The 20,853-nt window shown below is 36.9% G+C and overlaps 2 protein-coding genes across 4 annotated transcripts; both read left to right on the top strand.

Annotated features, from left to right (window-relative positions):
- Positions 1 to 399: 399 nt before the first annotated feature.
- LOC103714548 (polyamine transporter PUT1-like) lies at positions 400 to 7,252 on the top strand. 3 transcript variants are annotated; one of them, XM_017844602.5, is made up of 3 exons: positions 430 to 722; positions 5,269 to 5,313; positions 5,385 to 7,252. In XM_017844602.5, the coding sequence occupies exons 1-3, from the start codon at positions 585 to 587 to the stop codon at positions 6,843 to 6,845; spliced, it is 1,644 nt and encodes a 547-aa protein (XP_017700091.4). In that variant the 5' UTR covers positions 430 to 584; the 3' UTR covers positions 6,846 to 7,252. The 3 variants fall into 3 exon arrangements, with proteins under 3 accessions (XP_008800055.5, XP_017700091.4, XP_038979732.2); XM_039123804.3 differs by having other exon boundaries at positions 481 to 722; positions 5,228 to 5,313; XM_008801833.6 differs by lacking the exon at positions 5,269 to 5,313 and having other exon boundaries at positions 400 to 722.
- Positions 7,253 to 13,670: 6,418 nt separating this feature from the next.
- Positions 13,671 to 20,554, top strand: CLPP4 (CLP protease P4). Its single transcript, XM_008801783.6, has 2 exons — positions 13,671 to 14,285; positions 19,894 to 20,554. Exons 1-2 carry the CDS (start codon positions 13,819 to 13,821, stop codon positions 20,375 to 20,377), a joined length of 951 nt encoding a protein of 316 aa, XP_008800005.4. The 5' UTR covers positions 13,671 to 13,818; the 3' UTR covers positions 20,378 to 20,554.
- The last annotated feature ends 299 nt before the right edge of the window (positions 20,555 to 20,853 follow it).

Here is a 20,853-nt window from a genome sequence, read left to right as displayed (position 1 = left end):
GTTCAATACCTTGTAATAATTAATATTAATTATATCACTTTAGGCTTTCTTTTTAATGTTTAATAATCAAAAATATTTAAAATTATTAGAAAAAAGAAATCCCAGCAGCTGCCCGTTATATTCGGTTTGCGACGAGATCGAAATCAAAATAAAAATCAGAATAACCATATTCTTTTTCATTCGTAACTCGAACGAAATCAGAATTAGAATATGATTTGGATACTGGATGATGGTCGGAATTAGATTGTCGAGGATTAGAGCATATTCTATTTTCCTTCGAGTAAATAGCTGAAATGAAAGTTAGTTATTCCCTCAGAAAATTTAACATCTTTACTGCATGAAGTACAGAGAAACTCCCAGACAGCAAACATCACACCCCTCTCCTGCTACCAAGGATTTATTGGCTTCTGCGTCACCAACAACCACTTTGTACCTTTCCACCTATCGCCATTGAATTGGTTGTGATCTAGGTAAACCACTACTTCAAGGCGTTTCTAACCATCTCAGAGCCGCTCGCTCGACTGAGAGTGAAGCTGCCACCGCCGCCACCTCGACGGAACGCATCCCAACCCGGCTCCCGAGCAATGGCCGATCAAGTCAAGTCCCAGCCCGATGGCAGAGCACCTGCGAGCGCCATGGAAGTGATGATGACCATCGCAGCGCCATCCGATGGCAACGAAGCCGGCGTGAGCAGTCCGCAGGTGGAAGAAGACGTGATGCAGGTAGGCGAACAGATTTCTCTACTATTATAATGGGGAAAAAAAAGAAGAAGATTAGGCCTTAAGGTTATATATATGACTCCACAGCTCGATAGCTTCATAATTTTGTGAACTTCTGAATTATTTTGTTATACTCTTTTTTTTTTTTGGCTCGAATGATTACTTACTTTTTCTTGTTTAACCTTTTTGGTAGAATGATAAGTTTTGAAAGTAAAAATACGTCTTCTCATGGCTTTTTGTAACGAAGTCGTGAAATGAAATAACTGTAACGTTGAAAGGGTGCGAGTCTACGAAGTGCACAAGGCGTCAATAGCATGTGTCCTTGGGGGGCAAATACTGACATGACATGCACGAGGGAGAACGTGAATATTTTGGACCATCTTGCTTTATTTTATCAAAAACTTGGACTCATCTGTATTTACTCTAGATCGGCTCAGTAAATCCGATTTACCAGATTTGGCGATCCAAGCCTACAAAACTTTATAAAAAATAATATTTTTTTAAGGAATATGATCTTCTGGAATGAATTCCAGTGATCTTAGACTCAATCTAGGGAAGTCTGACATCTAAGGTTGATATTTCGTGGCTTTAAATAAATTCTAACACCTTCTGGTTTAAAAAGTTGTTAGAGACTTCAGTTGCAGACATATTATTTTGGAATTTTAAAATTTTAGCCACTGTTTTGAGACTCGGATAAGTTGGCCTGCTCAACTCGTCACCCAGACTACAAATCTGGATTTTTTTAAGAACCTAACGATGTGCAATTGACTTGCTGACCTACTATTATCCGATGTCTTTTTTTTTTTGAAAAAAAAAATTATTTGGTTCATGTTGTGGATTTTACTTAAATTTCTAGTTCTTCATTTGTAAGCTATGTTTTATCTTTTATTTGATTTGTAATGTTTATTTATTACGAGCCCAAGTATTTTTTAATTAATTTATTGTAGAATAAGTTCTGAGAATTGAAAATCTCTTATTTTTATAATATGGATGTTATATGCATAATGAAATTAATATTCTGCTTTCTTCTTTTATCATATTTTCTATTTTTTTTAGTTTTTACTATTTTAAGTCTTGAAATAATTAATTTATTTATGCTACCATGGGTTAATGGGTTGACCCATGGTTGACTTAGGGTCATCTCGTTGAACCATGACTCAGATACCAAATGTTTCAATATCTGGGCTAGGTTTCAAAATGTTGATTTTAGTTAAATTAGGTGTTCTTCTATTACATATAGAGTTTAAAATAGAAATTATTCAAAATTAGGATTATTGAGAGACTATTTATATGGCTTGCATAAGATTGTAAGATGATTTTTGATATTGAACACCTAGTCACTAAATTTTCTTATGATGGATTTCATGTGTATCCTTTTCTTCTCTCATTTCTCTCTTTTTTGTTCTTATTCTCCTATTTTCTTTCTTCTTCAATCTCTTTATTTTCTACTTCCAAAGAGATTGCGGAGTTTTTTTTTTTTTTTTGGTGGGTCGGCTGCTCAAACTGCTCTCACATGAGCACAGCCAGCTACATCACTAACAAGAACTACAGAGCTTTATTATCCCCTATTACCACATTTTCTCCAATAATTATTTCAATATTATATACATCTATGTGAAGTTATTCAATTTTTACTCTAATTGAAATAAGAAAATTACAATCTTTAGAATTAAAAACATACATATATAGAATATACCAATGATATAAGAAAAAAAACTTTTTATCAAACCAAAATATTAGAAATATATATATTATTTTTTGAGAAATAGAGCTATACATAATCTTTTTCACGTAGCAACAACGAAACTTGATTGGTGCCTTTCTCTCCAAGTGAGAGGTTTCAGGTTAAAACTTCAATAGCGGTAAAAAAAAAAAGATGTTGTGAGGTAACTAATTGATACAAGCTAAGAGGCCTGGCACGAGCTTTACAGTAACATAATGGAAGATTAAAACTACTTTATGTAGAAATTAATTAAAGGTTTAAAATGCAAAGATAGAAAGAGAACTAAGCAAACTAAAGGCTAATTAAGGATAATTTGATACAAGAGGATTGCCCAAACCATTGTGGACCACCTTGGATATGTCTGGACTTGGTTTGATAGCAAAATCCACCACATCTAAGATTTGATTGTGAATATTAATGTCTGGAGACCATAACTTTCTCATTCAAAATCCATTAACAATCTTTCAGGCATCAAAAAATTAAGCTCTTTGACAGGTATTGCAATGGTGCATCACCTTCAAGAGGTTCGATGCATGCACTAGTCGAAGACATATGATGATGTTTGGGCTTCGAATTAGGCTATTGAAGTAAAAAAAACCTTCTTTCTGGAAAAGACTTTGACTGAGCATATGTCTTAATATAAAAAAAATTAGGTGAAGCAGTTGAAGTTAAAATTGATGCAAGCAATAAGATTTAGCTTTAAGAGGATTTTAAATTGTTCGTGAATATATCAACTAGCGGTGGCTATTTTGGGAAACTTGTAGTCTCTTTTAACTAGAAGAAAAATTCGAGTCGGATTATGGTAGGATAGACCTAACTAGTATAAATAAAGATATTATAGAATTAATGAAAAAAGGGATTTAGTACTTTAATTTTGAATTTTTTTTATGTTTCTAAAAAAGTCCAAGTTGAGCAGATTGAGAAAAATCTTTTCTTCCCCATAACTAGTAGCTTATCCTACTACTAAAGGCCCTTGCATTGTCCGAAATCCATCAAGGCTCCCTTGAAGAAAACAGCAACCTGCTAGAATCTACCAACATGACACTACTGCTTCTCAAAATCCATTAGGGTTTGCTCTGGAATCCATTAGAGTCATGCAAAATCTACTGATTAAAGAAAATTTAAGAGCAACCATGAATTAACATGTACTCAATAGAAAAAAAGTTTTCATTAACCTGAAAAATTCAGTATATAGGAGGGTATTTGTAGGCTTTAGGACCCATTACATTGATAAGGACAATTGGGTGTCCATCTATTTTGACCACTAGCCGAATAACTTACAAAATAAGCAATCTAGCTAGGATAATTGCTTGACCTTAGAGACACTTTGGATGCCAAAAATATATAGGGTAATCATTCCTTATTAAGATAAATGTGAGCAATGGAGGGTAGTTAGCACCGGTCGTTAGAATTGTCAAAAGGGTAATCATTCCATCCGACATAATTTGATCAATCTAACCCAATCCAATTTGATCAAATTTGAATTTTAGCATAAAATAGGGTACGATTGGGTTAGGTCGGAGAAGGCCCATGGCAAGGCCATATTGGATTGAGGGAAGTAGATATTGAGTTAAGACCAAGCGTGGTAAGTTATGATCTGACCTACGAACGATCCGCTTTAATCAGATTTGGGTTTGACATATATAAACAGATTTGGGTCGTAAATGGGTCAATCCGTCTAAACCTATTTACTAAATGGGTTGGGTTCAGGTTTTAATCGTTGATCCATTTAACTCATTTTGACATGTTTAATAATTATGTCAGGTTAACCCAACTCGTTTAACTTATTTAAAACCGGTTCAACCTATTTGAAACTTGCTTAACCTATTTTTGTCATACTTAACCCAATCCGTCTAACCAATTTAAATCCATTTAACCCATCAAAAACTCATATAACCCGTTAAAAACTATTTAACTCATTTAACCTATTTAATAAAAGAATTATGTGGATCGGGTTGGATTATCTGTTTACTAAACAGATCGTATTCAGATTTGAAATTTCAACCTATTTAATTAATAAACAGATCAAATTCGAGTTGATGAATTTTTGACCCGGTCGTATCCAATCCAACCCGACTTGACCAGATTGCCACCTGTAGTTGGACCTTGCCAACCCGGCCGAGTTGAACCTGACGTCAGCGCATGATTTACGTTGTGCAATGAGATTTCCTTGTCACCTCCGGCCACGGTGCCAGCCGAAAGGGTATGTTGTTCGTGAGAATTGAAGGAGACGTTGTTGGTGGTGGTTGGGAAGAGCTCTAGATGGGACCTATGGGTCTATTTTCTCCTGTGTCTTGCTCGCTTTCTCCTTCAATAGCTAGATTCTCAAATACCTTTTGAAGCCAGGCCTTCCTTTCCACCCAAGTACCTGAAAATTTTAAAGAGCGATCATATTCTATAATTGGTCAGCAAATATATTCCACTGACCTTTCTTTGCACTGGTCTTTTATTCTTGTTCTGCTCCTCCTATAGTTTGATGCTTTGCAAAGAACTTCATAGGTGGAAGTCAAATTTGTTTTCTTTAATGTTTCATATTGTGCCATTTATCTGGTTTGCCTCTGGTCTGATACTCTTTAAACTAGGAAGAAATTCTCCTTGATCCTGTTTCATGAATTATTGATAATTAAAGGAACGGCAGCATCCTCCTTAAGAAACCTAGCTATCTCTCTCTCCTCAAATGAGCAATTAGATATTCTTATAATGCGAAAACAAATGCTTTGATAAGTCTTTACATACCCGTTCCCTGACTGGATTTTTTCTTTTTTCTTACGTACTGTTGCACCAGGACATCTCACATCCAATGCTCTTCTTTTTCTTCTTTTCTAGCCAGTACTCGATGGAAGATACAGCCGCATTTCATCTTCTAATATGGTAAGAAGTAGTATTTTTGAAAATTAATGTTCACTATTTCCAATGACATCAATTTGTTGCTTTGCATGCAGAAACTGAGCGACAAAGTAAATGGTCAAGCATCTTCTACTCCAATGGGTGAATATGGCCACCTTGATAACCACAGCCTTGTTGAAGCAGCCGGAAACGTACATAATCTCCAGAAGGTCTCGGTTCTACCTCTAGTGTTCTTAATCTACCATGAGGTCTCCGGTGGTGCATTTGGTGCAGAAGACATTGTTCGGGCTGCAGGTCCCCTCCTAACCATCATTGGCTTTCTGGTTTTCCCATTCATATGGAGCATTCCTGAAGCACTGATCACCGCCGAGATGGGCACGATGTTCCCGGAGAACGGAGGCTATGTGGTGTGGGTCTCCTCCGCTTTAGGCCCATACTGGGGTTTTCAACTAGGCTGGATGAAATGGCTTAGTGGTGTCACAGACACTGCTCTATATCCAGTTCTATTCTTAGACTATCTGAAGTCTGCTATCCCGGCATTAGGAGGAGGTCTCCCGAGAACATTTGCGACATTAGGCTTGACAGGAGCTCTGACTTACATGAATTATAGAGGTCTGAGCATCGTGGGATTGTTTGCTGTCTTCCTTGGTGTCTTCTCAATCCTTCCTTTCATCGTTATGGGGCTCGTGGCCCTGCCGAGACTGAGGCCTAAAAGATGGTTGGTGGTTGATCTCCACAATGTCGATTGGAATTTGTACTTGAACACACTCTTTTGGAATCTCAACTACTGGGATTCAATAAGTACTATGGCAGGAGAGGTTGATAACCCAAGCAAATCATTGCCAAAGGCTCTCTTCTATGCAGCAATTCTGATTATCTTTTCATACCTGTATCCCCTCCTGATAGGCACCGGAGCTATCCCACTTGATAGGAAGCTGTGGACAGATGGTTATTTTTCTGATATTGCGAAGATTATTGGCGGAGTCTGGTTGACATGGTGGATGCAGGCAGCTGCAGCATCATCCAATATGGGGATGTTTATTGCTAAAATGAGCAGCTATTCTTATCAGCTTCTCGGGATGGCGGAGTTGGGAATGCTCCCAAAGTTCTTTAGCATGAGGTCCCGGTATGGAACTCCTCTCATAGGGATCTTATTCTCTGCCTCTGGGGTAATTCTGCTTTCCTGGCTGAGCTTTCAAGAGATTATTGCTGCTGAAAATATTCTTTACTGTTTTGGAATGCTCTTGGAATTTCTGGCCTTCATGAGATTAAGGATAAAGCATCCGATGGCGCCTCGACCTTATAGGATACCTCTAGGGACAGTCGGTAGCATATTGATGATTATTCCTCCTACGCTGCTCATATTTGTCGAGCTAGCTTTTGCTTCTCACAAAATCATGTTCGTAAGCCTCGCAGCGATGATTATTGGTCATGTTTTGCAGCCTTGTCTGAAACGTTTGGAGAAGAAGCAGTGGCTGAGGTTCTCCAAAATAACTGATATTCCTGATTTTGGAGCTACCCAAAATGCGAATGCTGCCGAATCTCCAATAGATTAGTTATTTCTCAGGTCTAGTAATATTGTAGGCACATATTTTGCATGTCCTTTGATGCCATGTTGCTTGAATTACACTTCGCAGTTTATGTATGAAAGCTTCCATTATAACTTTCTATCTTCATCGTGGAGAGGAAGGTTCAGGATTAGGCTTGCAAACTGCAACATCAGGCATCTTGTTTGATATGCTGTCGCTATGTAATCAGATGCTATTACTGGTTTGCTTTGTGGTCCTGTAATTTATGGAAGCATCGCAAGATTATTAGCATGTTAAGATCATCTTGCATGGTGATATCATCAAATGTGATCCAAAAAACCTTTCAGGAACAGTCCTTGTTGTAGTTTTTTCATATGCTAGTTGTAGATTCTATACCTATCTTATGGGCTAATGGAGTTGCTTGATTGCATGAAGAGAATTTGACTTCAACATGTTCGAAATTGTGAAATAGACATCGGTCAGCTGTTGGCTATTATGGATGTTATATCTTGATCTTCACATGCTAGTATAAGTAAAATCAAAGAATGCTTATAAGTGACAAAGAGATGACAGGTTATGACATGTGCTTCACAACCTAGCAAACCTGCTCTACTTTTGCTCTACTTCTGGTCTAATAGTTTTGTGAATATTGCAGCTGCAGGCAGCAAATTTTTCAACTTGTCCCTGAGGCATCTGCTGCTTGCCTTCTCTAAGAGCAGCAGACTTTTTCGAATTTGCTGACTCAGAAGGTTTTGAAGCAAAATGCCGAAAAATCTTTATGGTTTGTGAGATCAAGCAATGATAATAGATTAACTAGAGTATATTACGCGGAGAAACATTTTGTATATGATAGCAACTTGATATCTTTTGAAACAAAGGAGAATTCAGTCTCAAGTAGATTGTAATAAGGCTCATTCAGGTGAAAATATAGAACAAAGGAACCTAATGGAGAAGCTGCTTACAATTTTTCACCTGTTGATGAGGTCTGAAACTTGTTTAGAATCAGAATATGATGCATAGAAGTGTAAAAAAGAAGTTAAGACTTCTTTGTACAGTTATAAAGCTATAGGATGTAAACTGATAGAAAATAGGCGAGACTGAAATGATTGAGGGGGTGTTGTCATGTGCAATGAAATATTTTTCTTCATTTGCAAGAGTATTAGACAGAGTAGGCTAGCCTAATCAGAAGACAAGCTCATGCTGAAAGATTTTTTGTGAGATCTTCTCATGTTATGTGATATGTTGCTCTGACAAAATGCTATATAGTCACCAAATTCTTATGAGTTCTTTACTCCTGTTGCTGGACTCAAATTGAGGATTGATGTAGCTCCAAAACTCTGAATCTCCTCTTCTTCCTCCTTTTATTTTGTAATTACTCTCTGTAGAAGTGACTAACTTCCTCCATTGCTTCTAAAAAAAAAGTTATGTGATATGTTCTGTGGGCTAAAAAATATGTCATTTCCCCACCTGGAAGTAATGCTGTCCTCTGGTTTTTTGGGCTTTGTATTTTTCACCTTGTACAGAGCATTCGGATGGGACAAATTTGAAATAAGCCTTTGATTCAGAGGCCTCCTTCCAAAGCACAGTGCTGACAATCTTTCAGCCTATCCAATTTACTTGGAAGACCAATGGGTGGATGCCAGAATATTTGCAGTACCTTCTATATTTTCCAAGATCTACCCAAGTTTTCGCTAGCTGTGGAGGTTTTATTTGAGTTTCTTGGCTTTATACGTGTATCTAAAATTTATCCCGTACATAACCGACATATGACTAAATATACTTCCTCCCAATCTCACTTGTGTTTAAGCCTTGTAGTTTCTAAGAATGTTAGCAGTCTTAGCTTTGAAGGTAATTATAGTATATATATCAAAGATCTACCCAGTGCATAACCAAAATTGGACTAAATACAAATTTTCATAAGTCTCACACTCTTTCTGCATTTACTCCCTACATTTTTATGCCATAGTGTCCTCGCAAGGCTAAGGATTTAAATACAATCAATCTAGTCACAAATATCATGATAGGCCTATGGTCAATCTATTATGCGCCTGTGCTACAAAGTTATGTAGTCCTTATGGACCATAGGCTAGGTTTCCTCTGTTGCTATTTGTAATGGCACATGACCTCATTTAAAAAGATTAATCAGAAGATAGTTTTTGGATTCCTTAGTCTTGTATACATACCCATGATCAACCCAGCATATAATTGATGTGGGACTAAACATACGCCTATACAAGTCCTCACAATAGCACTAAGTTATATGAGCTAAAGAGGATTGACAATCATTGAATAGGTTGTTGCCTATCTGGGGGCCTCATCTTTTCGAAATAGAGGTCTAAAGAATGGCCAATGGCTGATCCACGTGATCGGAGATTCTACTTGAATACAACCTTTTGGGTTCTCAACCATTTGGATTCAATCAGTAATTTGGCTATGGAGATAGATAATCTAATTAAAACTTTGCCGAAGGCTCTCCTTTATATTTGGGTTGAGTCAACAAGAATAAGAATGCTGCTTTCTGACGGAATAGCTCAATCTTTTGTTTGGTGAGAGTATTGGCACTATTTGTTTTTGGACTTCTATGGACTCTACTTGAAATTCGGTTCATTATCTATTTACCAAATTTACCATCAATTTTTTCCTTCATCATGGAGAACTTGATTCAGGTTTAGCCATCATAATCTTGTCATGATGGACATATTTCACTAAATGCTTGTTTAACGAAATCAAATGTTATTTATGGTTTGTTTGCTTGTAATTTGTGGCAATCATCGTTTGCAATTCTAAGCAAGTGACATCAAGATCATATGTTCTCTCCTTGTTCTCTACCTGTTCTTATGTCATCTGCAGGCAACTAATATATGCTACCTCTACTCCCCCTTGTTTGATTAATAGGACACATTGTACATATGTTGTGATAGGTAGGAAGAATAAAGAAACAAGAAGAAAAAAGAGAAAAAGGAAAAAGAACAAGAGAAGCATAAGAGCACACAATATTTATGTGGTTCTATCTATTGACCTATGTCCACAGGTAGAGATATTACAAAAACTTCACTATAAAAAAATGGAGACTACAAAGTACAAAATTACCTAATAAACTCTAGCCCGTAATACATCTGATCTCTAGAACACTCAATTGCCCTCTTTCCATGGGGTTGTAAGAGATATATAATACAGTAAATCAATTTAGATTCGAACCGGTATTCCTACAATTGTCAGGTTAGGCCAATATATAATGGGTGTCCTAAGTTGATACGGACTTGAACTAGTATCCTAAGTTGACTGTCTAGAATTGACGTAAACTCGACCTTCTAGAACTTGTAAACTCAAGACATACTCAACAAATCTGCACATTGGATTAAAGTTTATTAAGTCAAATATATTGAAATCTTTCTCATCATCTCTTCCATACTTGCACCGAAGGGCATCAACCTCTATAAACTCTAATCAAGTCCAAGCAATGCTTGAACTTATCAACTGAAAGTGTCTTAGTCAATATATCAGTTGAATTCTTTGCATTCCGATTATGAAGAAGGTCACTCGTTCTCAGCACTCTCAACTAGTGTAAGAGCATAAGCAACCATGTCTACATATCGTGAAGGTGGTTTAATCTACTTCCTCTCCGTATCAATAGCAATTCTGCATTGTTGCTATTGTTGTGACATACTATCCTATATAGAATCTTGCATATCTATCTCATCGGGCTGAACTGGAGAGTTTTGTATCTACTTAAAGCTTTAATATTAAGCTTCACCTATTTACAGACATCACAGTCAATGCTTAGACTATCTATTGACATCACGGTCTATACCTGGACTGTCATCAAATTCCTTCTAGTTTAGCGTAGCAAACACATCAAAAGTAACATCTCCGCTACTAATAATTTTAGGTAATCTAGAAACATCTATACAACGCAATCTATATCCCTTCACCTCATATGCATAACCTAGGAATATGCATCTTTTTGCCCTCGGTTCAAGTTTACTATCATTTACATGAACATATGTAGGGCAACCAAATATTTTCAAACTATAATAATTAACCAAATGATCAGACCATACCTCACGTAGAATCTTGCACTCAATTACAGTTGATGTAGACCGATTTATCAAGTAACATACCGTATTAACTACTTCAGCCCAGAAAGTTTTACCAAGTCCGATACTTAAGAGCATACAACAAGTTCTCTCTATGATCATCCTATTCATCCGTTCTACAATTCCATTCTGCTTTGGTGTTCCTCATTCCATTCTGCTTTGGTGTTCCTCGTACAGTATTGTATCTCACTATGCTTCTTGCATAACTCATCAAATTCACCCAAATAGTATTCCAAGCCATTATCGATGTTTTAATCTCCTTTCCGGTCTGATTCTCAACTAAGGCTTTCTATTATCTGGACTTGACAAACACTTCATCGTTGTGTTCCAGAAAATATACCTAGAACTTTTTAAAATAATCATCCATAAATGTCAGAAAATAATAATGTCTACTTATTGATGTAACTAAAGAGGAACCTAGAGGTCTAAATGGATTGGATCTAATATACCTTTGGTACTGTGAATATCATTACTGAACTTTACTTTGCATTACTTACCAAATACATAATATTTACAGAAATCCAATTTTTCTATCTTCACACTATCATGCAAGCCTTTTGGACAGAAACATCATCCCTCTCTCACTTATATACCCTAAACGCATATGCTGAGCAACAATGCTCTATATATCCGATTCTACTCTTGGATCATCTAAGGGCTGTCGTCCCGGCATTAGGAGGACTCCCAAGAACTTTAGCAGTGTCAAGTCTGACAGCAGCACTGACTTACATGAATTATGGAGGATTGACCATAGTCAGACATGTTGCAATCTCTCTTGGTGTCTTCTCAGTCCTTCCTTTCATCATTATCGGGCTATGGCTTATTCCTAAGCTGAGGCCTGAAAGATGGTTAGCTGTTGATCTCCACCAAGTTGATTGGACTTTGTACTTGAATACACTTCTTTGGAACCTAGACTATTGGGATTCAACCAGTACTCTGGCAGGAGAGGTTGACAATCCAAAAGAATCACGGAATGGGGCATGCTCCCAGAGCTCTTCAGCATGAGGTCCCCTCATGGAACTCCTGTCATGGGGATTTTGTTCTCTGCCTCTGGTGTCCTCTTGCCGTACTGGATGAGCTTTCAGGAGATCATTGCTGTAGAAAATATACTCTATTGCTTTAGAATGCTCTTGGAGTTTCTTGCCTTCATTAGATTGAGGATAAAATATCTAATGGCAACTCGACCTTTTAAGATACCTTTAGGGACAGGTGATGACATACTGATGCTTGTTCCTCCTACACTGTTGATATCTGTTGAGCTAGCTTTTCTTCTCCCAAAATCATGATAATAAGCCTCTTAGTGGTCATTATTGGACTTGTTCTGCAGCCTTGTTTGAAGCATGTAGATAAGAAGCAGTGATTGAGGTTCTTCAGAAGCCCTGAACTTCCTGATTTTGGAGCTACTGACAGTAAGAATGTTGTTGGATGCTGGTGGGAGAAGTATGGCAGACATGTACCCTTTGATAGATTAGTTAAAACTTGTGTACAGTGAGAGTATAAGCTCACATATTCTGCATGATCTTTGAGCATGGTGCTTGAAATTCACTTCATTCACTACAGATGAAAACTAACATTATAAAGTAGTATAATTTAGCCAAAGTAATTATTATATAAATTAACATTAGATATATTCGACTATATCTTGCCGCAACTTGATCGTATATTAAGTAACAATGCAAGATTTTACTTTAGAAGGCTAGTTGGAAGGTATTATTTGGTTTTTTGGTCTTGTATAATTACTTAAAATTTCTCCAACACATGATTGATATGAGATTGAATAAACGCTCAGCATGGGTTCTCACATGCTCCTTCTATTTAAAAATTGGCAGTCTTATTTGGCTAAGGGTCCAAATTCTATCACAAGTCCAATCAAATTTAATTGCAAACACTGCGATTAACTTGTGGTAAGTTCCAAAGGACTCATGTTGCATTGTCTTCTTGTCTGGATAGGCTATGAGCTAGGTTCACTTAAATACCATTAGAAACAACATTAGGCCAAACCAAGAATTTATTGTTCCAATATAAGTACAACTTTTCCAGCCTTTTCTTTCACTTTCGAGCCCCATGATGATACACCGAACATTTTCTTATCAAGTTTGTTGTACAGATGATTAGGCATGAATATGGAACATACACATCCGAAGACGAAAGAAGTGTCTTATTATGGTTTTCATTTTCCATAGTTTTCTACCCTTGCTTAGGGTAGCTTGTTGGTCACATGAATTGCTATCTTCGAGCAATTTGCCCAACATTACACTTGCACAAAAATTTTCTGTTCGAGTTAGATTAGATTAATTTCAAATCGATTCTAGATCAAAAGTAGGTCTATTCAATCCACTTGTAATCCTAATCAAAGCCACCAACCAATATAAATTAACAACCACGGTATACACAAGAAAATCTTATCAAGAAAACTAGACGTCTTGACCTTCTACTTTACCGGGGGTAAAAAGAAAAAGAAAAAAATCTAATATTCTGAGCTTTTTTTTTTTTTTTTTGCTTAAAACAGGTGCTTTATATAGTATGGGTACGAATACATCCAGTAAAGTCAAAATACAACAGCCCGCGGAGTGCCAATGGCAACTCTCCCTCTTCGGACCAAAGGATATATCCGGAGTGGTAGGCCGCGTAGGCAGCCACCTAGTCAACTATTTTATTGGCTTCTCTTAATACATGTTTGGCCTGAAGGCCCTCTATCTCTCATCGTCATTCCTATATCTTGGATTGGGGTGGTCTTTTTTTTCTTCTTTCTTTTACCCCTCTATTCAGATTCAGGGGGGGGCATAAAAAAAAATAAATAAATTGCGACGCAATGAGACTCTGAGACTCCCCACCCTTGTGGTTGCCTCTTTATCGCTTCGGCAACCGTCGCCGAAGCCGCTCGCTCCCTTTCGTGAATCGCCATGACCTCCCTCTCCGTCTCCGCTCCCCTCAAACCCTCCTCCTTCCTCCCCTCTCGATCCATTCCAAAAAAACCCCTCAAACTTCGCAACCTTCTCTATAAATCCTCCCCTCCCGCCGTCCGCGCCCTCATCTCTTCCTCCTCCCCTCCCACAAAGTCCTCCTCCCATGGCGGAACCGTTGGTTTAGGATTAGGGTTTGAAGAAACCCAGGGCTATTCTTCTTCTGACGGGTCTTCTCTGTATGCGAGCTCGCCCTACTGCACGGCTCCTCAGACCCCGGCGACGGCCATGAAGGGGGCAGAGGCCGACGTGATGGGCCTGCTGCTGAGGGAGCGGATCGTGTTCCTCGGGAGCGGCATCGATGACTTCGTGGCGGACGCCATCATAAGCCAGTTGCTTCTCCTTGACGCCCAGGATCCCACCAAGGACATCAGGCTCTTCGTCAATTCCCCTGGCGGCTCCCTCAGGTACGAGAGATGTACTTTCAAACTCTCGAATTATGGTTAGGATTAGGGTTCCGTTTCCTTCCTTTTGATTTTGTTTGGATTTTCTTGGTTTCGTGATTTGAGCTAGTGTTTGGCTGATTTACTGCTGAAGTTTTACTGTGCAAAAAATGGTACACAAAATGCTTTCGGTTGTGTAAAATTGCTCCATTATTACTCTGTACATTGTTGTGCACAATGGAATGCCAGATGTTTGACTAATTGATTGTGTTACCTTGTTGAAGGAGGAAGTGAAACTCACTGTTTATTGTACATAAGCCCCAGTAAATGTAAGATGGGAATAACACTGATGTGCAAGCGATTCCCATAAACGTGTCTCTTTCTCTTCGTTGCTCCTGAGGGCATGGACGTTGCAGACTTTAGAGCCTGTGAAACCTCTTCCTTCTCTGGATGCTATTTTTCCCTATGCTTTTGAGATTCCTTTTTGGTTCCACCACCTTTTGTTGCTATCATGAACCCATCCACATCATCTTTTGCTTGGTACATTTCGCTCCTTTTCATCCTAAGTTCTGCCTTCTCGAGCTAGATGCATGCGGTGTTTGGCTTCCATAATTTTCATGATTGCATCTTTTTCATTCTTGGATACAAATATTCTTTCATTCTTGCCTACTATACATGCTAAGAAGACATGAAAGACTGGTTAATAGAATTATCCAGGAAAGTGATGGAAGGGAAGAATTAAAACATGAATGAAACTGAAACAAAACTTGTGATGTTCAGCAATAGAAAATGTTAATATGAGGTAGAAACTTAGGATTTAGACTATGAAATAAAAAATGATGGAAAACGAATACAGATGGAATGTTCATCTAGGATAGAGACTGTTGGACACACATGCTAGAGAAGTGCTTTGATCTGTATGGAAGGGTGGGAAAAGATGGGGACAGGCCAAAAATAACCTGAATGGATTTGAACGGAGGTCTAAAAATTCTTTTGTCAATGACTATCACATGGACAGTAGTATGTGTTATGGCCCTAATTGATGGTGTTGGATTTTATGCACTAAATGTAGGACATGAATTTGACTGCATATATGCATATTTAGGTTAGCCAGCTAAAAATACAAATACTCTGAGGGGTCAGGAAATATCAAGTAAAAGCGTGAAAAACAGATGAAAACATCTAGCAGTGGTAATAGGGCCAATAATCTGCTAACCAACTTGACCATTAAAATTGGAAAAGAAAAACACTGGATCATAAATTTGGTCTTGATAATTTTGTTGGTTTAGGTTACTACGTAGTACTAAGGCAGATACGTAGGTAGTTTTTTCTAAAAAATTAAAATTTGTAAATATGCAAAGATAGGTAGAAAAAAGAAATAAGTCAGAAGAAACAAAATGGAAGGGAGATAAATTAAGCAGACTTTTTTTATATTTATTAGAAGACCTATTTTAACCAGCAAATAACTTATTTACTTTGCATGTAGAAAGAGGTATACTTAATAATCTAAGTGAGAGAATACAACTAGAAACTCTACAAAATGATGATAAATTGATACAAATTACATATACACAAGTAATTTGGAATTAGAGGGACTTGGAACCCGGAGAAGAAGAAGAAGAAGAAGAAAAACACTGGATCATAAATTTGTCTTGATAATTTTGTTGGTTTAGGTTACTACGTAGTACTCAGGCAGATATGTAGGTGGTTTTTTTTTAAAAATTAAAATTTGTAAATATGCAAAGATAGGTAGAAAAAAGAAATATGTCAGAAGAAACAAAATGGAAGGGAGATAAATTAAGCAGACTTTTTTATATTTATTAGAAGACCTATTTTAACCAGCAAAATACTTAATTACTTTGCATGTAGAAAGAGGTATACTTAATAATCTAAGTGAGAGAATACAACTAGAAACTTTACAAAATGATGATAAATTGATACAAAATTACATATATACAAGTAATTTGGAATTAGAGGGACTTGGAACCTTGTGTTTGGTACAAATGGGGAATATGGGAGCTGTAATTGCTTTCATAACAATGCTTAAACTGCACATTGCCTGAAAATAGAGTCCATAGCGACTTCCCCATGCTAAGCATGCCTAGGCATCTCTTAAGTAGTTGGTTCATAAATAGGGCTAGGCAGATGATTGGTCCCTGAGTATGGCAGCTGATGAACAGTCTAAGCAGTATACAGCCTCCAAGGCAGTCCATGCAACGATGATGTTTAAAATAAGAGTTCGCATTAAAAAAATCATGGTAATTGTCAATTGAAAATTACTGAGTTGTGAGAATGAACATGATTCTACTAATATGAAAAATCAAGTCAGTGAATCACTTTTTCCCCACTATTACAAGGTTGTTTTATGATGAAAACAGAGATATTAGAGAGAAAAAAAAAACAATAAAGTTACTATTTTTGAAATATAATTTAGAGGTTCCTGAGTATCTAATTATGAACCTGAATCCATTGAAACTGATAAGAAAACCTGAACTTGGACACGAACTTCATTAGGGTTTGAGTGTGGTTCTTGTCAGATCCGATCTATTGCAACCTTTTGGAACAATGGGTACCATTTGGAGAAGATAAAGAGTCACTAATCATTTTACCACAGAGACATGTGAGCAGGTGTGTTGAAACTTCGAGCCCACTTCAGTGTATCATGGTGTGCTATATCAGTGCTCTTTAGTTAAGGTTTTACATGTTGGCAGTCCACTAATTTCCCAAACTGAAAGGCCCCTTTCCAAACAAAATTGAAACTATGAGATAGATTGGTTGGATTTTTTTGTGAAAAAAAATGTTAATATTCTATTTGCTGATAATTTTGTCAACCTGAGGCTGAAAAACTTATTATAATTACTTTCTCACATATTGTCTTGTAGCTGTCCTGTCTTTAACATGACAATCAGTGAGCAGTAGGTTGAGGTGTAGGTTTTGGGTCCATAAAAAATGCCCTAGTGATTGTCTCGCAAGTAACAAACTTCATAAGACAGGTTGATGTATTCTCTCACAAGTAACAAACTTTGTAAGACAAGTTGATGTTCTGGTCTGATTTTCTCCTTGCACAAGTAAACCCATACGGCATCAAGTGTTAATATTGTGTATCCAGGACATGGGGGATGTGTGGAAGACTAGGACAACTTTGCCATCAAGGAGTCCAGGTTTGGCAGCATAACATTCTGTACTAGCTTTATTATACATGTTGTATTTGGGTTGAAGGTCCTTAGTGTAAGTTGTTCATGTCACCATTCCCATGATATTTCAGTTCTTTTACTGTTCCTGTAACTGCATAAATAGGCTTATTGAAATGATAGGCATGCAATCGGCTTCTATTTTAACAATCACTGCTCAGAAATATGAAATTATTGATCTTAGAAATTGAGATTTAAGATATATGTGCACGCAAGGTGGGTGACAAACACAGATAAGACCACAACCCTCATTTAGATGGAGTATATATTTTTATTTTAAGTTACTACTAGTAATTTTTAGATGCTGCTCAGTTTAGTGATTTATCCAGCACACCAATCTATCAAGGTAGTGGATCAGATATGGCACTTGTTGGTTAATAAGGCCACCCATTTCTGTGCAGAAATTGAGGTTGCAGCCTGTGGTGACAATTTTTTTTTTTTTTGTCTTTTTTTCAATGATTGAAAGGTTGAAATCAACATGCTGCATATGTGTCTGTTGAGTTTTTGGTAGAGATTTACAAATCTAGCTGTGGTCACAGAAGCCTTATGCAACAAATCTGCCAGCTAACTTATACTGATTAATGTATTACTGTCCTACCTTAGTATTTGGGCCTGTAGATTCTTGTGGTTGGTGCACCTAAATTTTTGTATGTTCTTTTGACTTTCCTTAATATTCTTTATTAGGAGACATTAGCAACAAAATGATCGAGGATTTTTTTTCTTCTTTTGCATTGTTTACTATTAACTATTAAGAGATTTTTTGGTTATTCATAATTGATAAGTAAAAAATAACTAGTTTTAATCGTACGTGATTAGTTTTGCGAGTAAAATCTGAATAATTGGTTTTAACATTTATATTGCCACTAGATTGCAAAGTTATAAACTATCATGTCTCGTGGTTGTACTATAACTATTATTTATTTTCAATAGACATAACAACGAGCGAAATATGCTCATAAAAATGTGGATATGGAATCAACTAGGGCTTTCTTATTGTGTATAACTTGTATTGATACATGTCTATTTTTTTATATGGGAAAAGATTGAACACAGATCCAAACTCATAAGATACAATCATATTTCAATATCTAAATATGTTGACTATGCCATTTACTTAGAGTTTTGAATAGAGATTGTTTTCCAAGGTATGGAAATATGTAAAAATTATGGTAAGATATCAAAAGAAGACAAAGAAATTAAAAAAAAAAATTGTTTAGCCATTTATATCAAAAAAATATTGAAGTACCAAACCTTATACCCTGGTAATTCAACAATGTACCATGTGTTGGTACAAGAGTGTGCTATATCGGACTGACTCATATAGATAAGTCATCAGTATAAGGTCTAGTATTGAGACTTAATACATTGGTAGGGACAATGCTAACAAACAAATACTTGCCAGTACCTCTTTCTCATCCTCACTCCCAAAGGCATGAAGGAAATATACTCTAGAGTTTGTGAATCTTCTTTCTTCTTCAGATGCTATTTTTATAAAACCATTAGTAATTGCTATCATGACCCCATCTATGTCACTTTTTGCTCATCAAAATTTCCTTCCTTTCCACCTCTAATTCCTACCTCTTTTGAGTTACAGAGGAGCGTTAAAGCAACCTTATGTTCGTTTTAGAATGATGTTAAATTAAAGAATGAATTAAAATGCATGTTGTGTTTGATTTCCACAATTTTCATGATTATAGCTTTAACATTCTTGGATCCAAATCATTATGCTCAAATATTCCATCTATAATAGAACGTACATATTAAGAGAGGACATAAGTGAATACTGAATTGGAATAATGTGGGAAAAAGCGATGGAAGGGAAGTGATGAATATGAATGGAACTGAAACAAACCGTATTGTATTCAACATTGATAACATGAGCCAATGGATATTAAATACTAGAAAATTGAGGTGGATGTGTGCCAAAACTAGGGGCCAGAATTAGAGATGAGTGTGCTCATGGAAACTCCACGTACGGTATTCAACCACTTCCTTTTCCTTGCAGGAAACACACCAAAAGAGATTCCCAAACCCCTTTTTGCTATTATTGCATGATGAAAGAATGTGAGGAAAAGTTGAGCCATCTATATGTGCAATTATGCATGCCTTAGATACACCATCCAGTAGTATATAGACTCAAGTGCTTAGATAGTAATTTTAGATTGGTATGGCTGAGCTCGGATGTTTTTATCTGTGCACAACAGTGACTCACATCTCCATCAGAAACTCAAGGGATGGAATTACATGATAGTCAGTTTTGACTTTCTAATCCAATATAAATTCAAGTTGCATGATTTGATGTAAAGGTTGAATGACATGATTTGATGCTTCTTTCAGGCATTCTATTATTCTGGTTCATTTGATTTGTGTCTTTTTTATTTCACTTACATTATCTTTTGCCAAATTTTTCCTGAGCATTTGCAACTTGTGTTCTACCCCAGTGCTACAATGGCTATATATGATGTAGTTCAGCTTGTGAGAGCAGATGTTTCGACTATTGCACTTGGCATTGCAGCATCTACATCTTCTATCATTCTTGGTGGTGGTACCAAGGGTAAGCGACTTGCCATGCCCAACACACGGATAATGATCCATCAGCCTCTTGGAGGTGCCAGTGGTCAAGCCATAGATGTTGAGATTCAGGCTAGAGAGATCATGCATAACAAGATCAACGTTACTAGAATTATCTCTGCCATGACTGGTCGCACAGTTGAACAGGTTCAGAAAGATATCGATAGAGACCGTTACATGTCCCCCATTGAGGCTGTTGAATATGGGATTATTGATGGTGTTATTGATAGGGATTCCATCATCCCGCTTATGCCCGTGCCTGAGAAAGTGAAGCCTAAACTGAATTATGAGGAGATCAGTAAAGATCCTAGAAAATTTTTGACACCGGAGATTCCTGATGATGAGATATACTGATGTTCATTCAGGAAGAGCTACCTTATGTTTATGCGTGCTTGTTGCGTTTGCTTTGCACCAATGGATTCCACTTTAACAGAAATAGGATGCTGTGGTTTTAAACTTCATTTGGCGATGGAGTACTTTATAAGCTTCAAACTGTTTTACTTTGTCAATGGAAAATTTTAGTTGGCAAGAGATGCATCTCAACAATTTTATCCACCTGATTAATGTTTCTATACAATTATTATCTGCCAATTATTATTTCAGGAATTGCCAACCTTGCTCTAACTGCATAAGTTTTTATGCTTGGTTGCTAAAGATGCAGCAATTTTGATTGCTATTAAGACTTTGGAACAACAATATAGGCTTAGACGGTTGCTGGGAGCAGTTTACCCTCTAGCTCTTTCAACGATGAGCTTTTTTTTTTTTTTTTTTTGGTGAAAACGGTAATTCATATTCATCCTGCCAAATTCGAAGAAAGTAAAAAGTACAAT

Source organism: Phoenix dactylifera, chromosome 3, assembly GCF_051530095.1.
Source record: "Phoenix dactylifera cultivar Ajwa chromosome 3, Ajwa_hap1_PhDact_Kaust_v1.1, whole genome shotgun sequence".
Lineage (NCBI taxonomy): Eukaryota > Viridiplantae > Streptophyta > Magnoliopsida > Arecales > Arecaceae > Phoenix > Phoenix dactylifera.
The sequence above is the reverse complement of the archived record's forward strand: the minus strand, read 5'-3'. Positions and strand labels throughout refer to the sequence as shown.

Excerpts from the sequence above, each read along its gene's own strand:
- LOC103714548 (XM_017844602.5), top strand. The coding sequence starts at position 585 with ATGGCCGATCAAGTCAAGTCCCAGCCCGATGGCAGAGCACCTGCGAGC. Across the intron at positions 723-5,268 it reads TGGAAGAAGACGTGATGCAG|CCAGTACTCGATGGAAGATA; the intron begins GTAGGCGAACAG and ends CTTCTTTTCTAG. Across the intron at positions 5,314-5,384 it reads GCATTTCATCTTCTAATATG|AAACTGAGCGACAAAGTAAA; the intron begins GTAAGAAGTAGT and ends CTTTGCATGCAG.
- CLPP4 (XM_008801783.6), top strand. The coding sequence starts at position 13,819 with ATGACCTCCCTCTCCGTCTCCGCTCCCCTCAAACCCTCCTCCTTCCTC. Across the intron at positions 14,286-19,893 it reads TCCCCTGGCGGCTCCCTCAG|TGCTACAATGGCTATATATG; the intron begins GTACGAGAGATG and ends GTTCTACCCCAG.